This window comes from Populus euphratica, unplaced genomic scaffold, assembly GCF_000495115.2.
Source record: "Populus euphratica unplaced genomic scaffold, PopEup_1.0 scaffold19.1, whole genome shotgun sequence".
Classification (NCBI taxonomy): domain Eukaryota; kingdom Viridiplantae; phylum Streptophyta; class Magnoliopsida; order Malpighiales; family Salicaceae; genus Populus; species Populus euphratica.
This window is the reverse complement of record NW_011499853.1, coordinates 413,775-420,636: the sequence shown is the minus strand read 5'-3', so window position 1 is coordinate 420,636 and position 6,862 is coordinate 413,775. Positions and strand designations below refer to the sequence as shown.

General features: G+C 32.7%; 1 protein-coding gene across 1 annotated transcript; it reads right to left on the bottom strand.

The window, feature by feature from the left end:
- Window positions 1-1,984: 1,984 nt before the first annotated feature.
- On the bottom strand, window positions 1,985-3,166 carry LOC105122096 (ethylene-responsive transcription factor ERF017). The gene has a single exon (XM_011021010.1). It carries the CDS (start codon window positions 2,952-2,954, stop codon window positions 2,331-2,333), a length of 624 nt encoding a protein of 207 aa, XP_011019312.1. The 5' UTR covers window positions 2,955-3,166; the 3' UTR covers window positions 1,985-2,330.
- Window positions 3,167-6,862: the final 3,696 nt, after the last annotated feature.

The following is a 6,862-nucleotide window of genomic DNA, read 5'->3' as shown; positions in this document are numbered from 1 at the left end:
GTAATCTCAAGTTAATCTGTAAATTCATAACTTCAATCATGAAATCAGGATAATTTTATAAAAAAAATATTTTATTTTAAAAATTTAAGTGATGAAAATATTATCTCATTATAATAATAATAAAAAGTTATTAATGTATGATTTTAAAAAAATAAAGGTAAACTCTTTTATTTTATTTAAATGAAGTTAAAAAATAAATAAAGAAAAGCTCATTAAAAAAGAGTCCAACTGTCTAGGTCTAATGGACTAGTTCTTGGGCCAAAAGCGAGGCATGCGTGTCTCCCATTAATTATCTTTTATTGCTTAGCTAGATGGATAGTGTATCGTTTGCTCAATTTTACAAATAAAGTAAACATTGTGTTGTCTGCATCTCTAGCTTTTAGCGACTCTCAAGTCATTAAAAATTTGAGGGCATGGGTTTTTCAACAAAAAAAATTCATCTACAATCTTTTTTATGCAAAAAAAAACATACAAAACAATTTAAAAACTCACATAAACCCTTTTATGCATTCAAATAAACTAAAATATTAGTCCAAAAATAAATAAATAAATCAACTATCCGAAATCCAAAAACTTTCAAGAATAAATCTATCTTGTTAGGCAATTTAAAATGAAAAGAACACCTAAATTAATTTTTTTTATCGAATAAAACTTATAAATATCAAAATCAGAATTGATAGCAATGGAGAATTTTCTTTCTCTATAATTATAATGTAGCAACTGTCTCTCTTTTTTCTCAAATAAAAAATTAAAAACTAAAAAAATAAAGTTTTATATAAACATCAAAATTTTAAAATTTATAGAGATCAAAATATTAAATTTTCCCTATTTTTTCACTTTGATTCTTTAATTTTTTTAATTTTGTGGCCATAAAAAGGACTTTACTGTGTAATAAGAATGAAATTATCAAAACAAAATAAAAATAATTGTGATAAGCGAGTTGTGTGTGTGTGCATAGAGGCGTGAGTTACACTGATTTTTTCACACTTTTTAGAATTTTGTTATTAAAAAGCAGTGAGTTTTTACATTGACTCGAAATTCGCGACAGCGCACCATAAGAGCACATAAAATATTGGTAGCGTTCTTTAATCTCTTATTTAATAATCTACCTATGTTAAAGTAGTGAGGGTCTTAGTCTTAGGAAGTTATTTAATTAATTTATTAGCCAAGGTCGTCAAAGAGTGGAGTACCAATTATAAATCATCACAACACATTTTGGTGACATTCGACGTGCAACATATATAATAATAATAAGGGCAAGATTCGGCATGAAAGCGCTGCTCCTCTCAGCTATGTATAAGAATTTTATTTTATTTTTATTTTTTTAAAAAAAAGAAGAAGCGAGTTGAATAGCCTAAGAAAAGTGGGTTTGGTCCACCACGTCACCACAAAAAAATAGATGGCTGGTGTCAAGAAAATCTAAACATTATAGAGCATTTTTGCCACGTGAAATAAATGCAAGTTGTCTTCCAAGTTTTATATTATCTGTGTTCCTCAAAGCCACTGACGTCCATTGCTTGTTTCCAACTTTGCCATGGCCGGTTTCTGACCACCAAATTCTCCCCTGCATGTCCAGGTAGTTTCTCACACATATCCGTCGCCGTGCTTTAGGCACTGTAGTGTATTTAGTTAAGTTCTAGTTTGACCAAAAGAAATTAAGTCATGCTCATGAGTATAGGTTAATTAAATAAAGGTAATTTAGCATGTGGAATAGCACTCCTTCAAGAATATTTGGCTGCCTATTTAGAATCTTTTATGCATAAAATTCTTCTTGTTGTAGCGTGGTATGGAATAGCACCCCTTCCTGATTTTTCATATGCATGAACTGACTTCATTCACAATATTGGAGGTATTTATCTCTTAACAAACACAGGCAGAACTCGCGCAAGGAATAAAATTTAGATTATAATGTTATTGATTTACTGTATATATATATATATAGCAGAGATGTCCTCGCGATTGAGAGTGCTGTTAGGCAATAATAGAAAAAAACAAGTTGCATTTCATGTTTATTAATTTGGACTGTTTAATTGGGACAAAAAATCATAGAAAAGAAACCTCGTAAAAGAATGGCTTCCTACAATAAATGTACACCATTATGTGTTCCAAGGAGTGAAACCAACTTGGTATTTCCTATCTACTGGAAGATGGCACAAAAAAACGGGGCCACGTCCCTCTCTCGTGTCGGAACTTCTTCCTGGACTTCGAAGAAACAGAGCAACATTTATGTGAATTAAGCAGCATCAGTGACGTGGCAGCTAAAATTCGCCTGAATTCCTCACGTTTTCCAGTAGCTAGGATTGTTCTTCACAAAATTTGAATCAATCCCTTCAAAAGTTCCAAAGAAATGACTGGTGAGAGTAAGTTTCGTCTCCATTGTTATCATCCCCGTTATAATCAGGTGGCGGCGGCGGAGTAGGAGGGGGGTAATAATCACCACCCATATGGTCCAGCCCATGATAGAGTCCGAAATCGGATGCACCCTCGTTAGAATCCAACAAATTCAAAAACGACCAGTCTATAGTATCACTATCCATTTGTCCAGCCCCACATTCAGACGATGATGATGTGTAATTCTCCACACGTGACGATGATTCACCTCCCATAGCAGTACTGGACGATGTAGGCTCTTTATTTGCGAACCTGGCGGCAACTTCTTGCACCTCTTGCGGGGTAAGTGACCGCCCGCCGACAATGTCCGGTGGGTTGTCAGGGAAATTGAACTTGGCACCACTACCACGTAGGCAATACAGGGCAGCGTCAAATGCACGCGCCGCCTTTTCTGGCGTGTCATAAGATCCTAGCCAAATTCTCTCCCGGCTATTAGGCAGCCTAATTTCAGACACCCACTTACCCCATTTTCTCTTTCGAACACCCTTGTACTTGGGCTCATGAGTTCTATCAGACTGTTGCTCAGATGATACTGACGAAGATGACGTTCCAGGTCTCACCATTGTTTCAGGACAATCAAACTAAACAGTACACCAAGCGATTAACTTGATCCAAAGACTTTAAAGCCGGGACCAGTTTCGTTTTTTTTTTTGTTTTGTTTTTGGTGGGATTGTGAGAATTGTGGGGGTGGGGGGTAGTGAAAATGGCGGCTCGAGCTGAAGGTTATATAGTGAGAGATTGGGTCTGAAAATGGGAGGTGTTCTAAATTCTAACCGTGTTGGTAGTCAGAGGGGGAGAGTGCGAGGGAGCGCGGATACTAGGGACGCGGTAGGGCCAAAAACGAAGGTACGACGCGGGAGCATTCGGCCACAGGTCAGGTGTTCGACAGTATTTTGTTGAACTTGTGATAATTACATGTGCATGCAAATGGGGATGAAAGGAGCGGAGTGGGGTTAGGTGGTGGACCTTTCTCTCTCTCTCCCTCTTTCCGTGATGGCCTTGAAACCCTCTAGCTTACCATTCATTAGTAAAAATCATGCTCTTAATTAGCTTGTGTTATAACTACGAGGAAAAAAACATCATATTTAATGAAATAGACATGATTATGAAATTATATTATAAACGTAGAATTTCAAATAATAAAATATAGATTTTACCATATTTAATGAAAGAATTATAACTATGAAATTGAATGACTAATTATAAAACATCAATTGCATGCTTAATAATAATAATAGTCTTGATGGGGAGTTTAATTTCTAGTTTTTACTGAATTCACTTAATTAGAGTTTTATTGTAATTACTCGTGTTAATATTTAGCCTATACGACATTGATGTTAATTTGGATTGAAGACATTTCATAGTGCAAGCGAAGTTGTAATTTTCATATTTTCTATAGAGTAGGTGAATACTCGTTTTGTTTCTGCTTTTGTGGATACGAGAGGCTATAGTGGACTGGAGTTTTTTTTTTATATATATATTTTTTGAATTTAAAAAAATTTTACTTTCTAAAAAGCACATTCTATAAATACAGGTAAGTCATTAAAATTCTAACTATTTTAAATTTTTACAAAAAATATATATTCTAACTCAAATTCAAGATTTGTTGTACAAATATCAAGCCTATACACATTTTTTTTTAATATTGAATCATTCATATTAGTGCCCCTAATAATAAAAAAAACAAAATAATTCTAAAAATATATATATAAAAAAATTATTTTCATACAGTAAAAAGATTACATCCTCGGAAGAAAAAAGAAACGAAAACTCTAATCTTAATTAAAAGAAAATAAAAGTAACTAAAAATCAAAAGCAGCACTGATTGGAAGGAGAAAAGTGAATTCATTCTTTTAAATAACTTTATATCATTCAGATGTATATAAACAAATTATATTTATACTATTTAAAAAATCGGAATTGCCGTTGATCTTGTAATTAATTTCGTTGCGGGCTTTTGTCATGTAGTGGAAAAGAAGGGAAACTTCGGCGGTGTCCCCCTGAAGGGCCTGTCTTTTTCTTGGTACCGCAGCAGGGCCACCATTTCTCTGACTTGTAATTAAGGAGTCTGCGGCAATTTGCATATAAACAGCTCCTTTGATGGAAACAGATCCAAGCTCGATTTATACTCCATGTGATTTTAACTATCAGGCTTAACATCATTATATATAAGAGACGATGCCACTGCATTAAGTTCAAACTCCTTATCATGTTTTTAAAGGAAGTAATTAGAAATGATATACAAAGCCATCAGATCTCATTTAATACAAAAACATTACACAAAACATTGAGAGGAATTCTAAATCAAGTCCAAGATGAATTATTCCGGGGGATTTGTTAAAATCATTGAATTTAGAATATGATAAAGTAGCTTTGGGACGGGGAATTATTTCTTTGACGGTGTTGTATTTCTCTAAATTTATTTATTAAAATTTACTAATTTAGCAAATTAGTGCTTGGCCTAGCGGTGTAAGGGGCTTATCTCCTTTCACTGTATCTGGGTTCGAGTTCTGGCGTGCACGCTTGTCACCCTCGCGGTGCCTTACATGCCTATTGAGTTTGCAGGGTATTCAGTGGGCCGTGAGGATTAGTCGTGGTGCGCGCAAGCTGGCCCGGACACCCCACGTAAATAAAAAAAAAATTTACTAATTTAAACCTTAAAATTACTAAAAACTTATATTTTTTTAATTTAAAATTTATAAAATTAATTAACATACATGCTTTTACGATATTCATGTAAAAGATCCAACTTACCGTGCTAAGGGTTACTATGAAACTCTTTCAAATTCATAAAAATCTTAAACGTTATGTCCGTATGTTTTTTTAAATGACAGGAGCTGCTGCTTGCATCATCAGAGCTCATCAGAGAATGGGGGAGATTTCACGTGACGATCTCACCTCAAACTTACCAATGAACAAACAACCGTACCTGTTTGACTTTACTGGAAACCAGAAAATAAAAGAAAAACATATAGAGTAAATAGTAAGTGAAAACGACAGAGGAAGAATTTGATTAGAATTGAATATGGTGAAGAATCCTGGAATTTCTAGAACACAGTGTGGCACTCAACGAACGCGTTACTCAACTTGGACACTTAACCTGATCTGGCCTCGTTTAAAGAATGGGTATGGACAACGTTTCTTTTGGTTGTTGGTTCACTGTACAATGATTTATTGCATGGCCAAAACATGTTCTCCATTTAAGACAGGCATGCAAGATTAGAATTAAATTCTTACTTCAAATCCTAAATTACCTTCAGCTTTAGGAGTTGATGATAGCTGCCCTGAAATTCTGCCAGTGTTCGGATCTATAAGACGAAGGGCCAAACCCTAACTCTCTTGCATACGCAAAGTTGCAAACAGTACTCTGCTGTCACCAATTAAAAAAACGTTCAAAACGTACGGAGATGATTGAATGATTGATTGGTGACGGATAAGAATTTAAGTTGCTTACGCATGCCTAATGAGTACACGTGGGCATCTCTAATGAGAAAAAACTAGGTTTTTTTTTTAAGAAAAAAATTGAAGTTAAACTTAACATTAAATTAAATTAAAAACAGCATAGTTGAGCTAATCAGATCACAGTATAAATTACAATAAAAAATTGTAGATAGATCATTAAAGAAAATTAAAAAATTTATTAAAATTTTTTTGATTAAACTTTAATTAACTAGTTAATCTATCATTGAATTTATTTCTTTGTAGACATGAATTACTTGAATATTCCAATCTTTTACCAAAATGTTTTTAACCTGATTAGATTATAATTTTTTATAAATGATAATCTTATTCTTAGTAATTAAATTAATTGTTAATGACAAATGAAATTTCAAAATAATTTTATGAAATTCTTTGGATGAAGCTAATTTCAAGCCATTGGTAATTGACTATAATAATCAATATAGTATTAATTTTGAATAGTATAATTTAGTTTTTTTATTTTACATGTGGTATTCAAATAAAAAAAAATATTATTTTAACATTTCATTTTATGTTTCTACATGGAATGAAGAAAGAGAAAGGAGAAGTTTAAGTAGAAAAACCTTTTAAATCTTTCATCTATTATATAGCTTTTCTAAAAAAAACATACAGGAATTGACTCTTTATTTTAATAAAAAAGATTTTGGCATCCCATATAAATATCACTTTAAAGATCCAAAACTAATACATGAAAAACTATTATGAAAATTAATATTTTTGCTTGTCTATATAGCTTTTTTGTTAGAGATGCTCTTACTAGCTCAATTATCAAATTTGTTTCTTTTATCAAATAATTAATAAATACAAAATGAAAACACTAACAGAATATTTGCATTAGTATATTATGGTGACATTTACCGACTAGATTTTTCATTACCAAATATGTTGGTAAACATCAACAAGAGTATTTTCATAGTATATATCGAGGATTGCAGTGGGAAAAGAAGGAATAAAAAAGCCAAACAATACGATGACAAGTAAGTTTTACAAA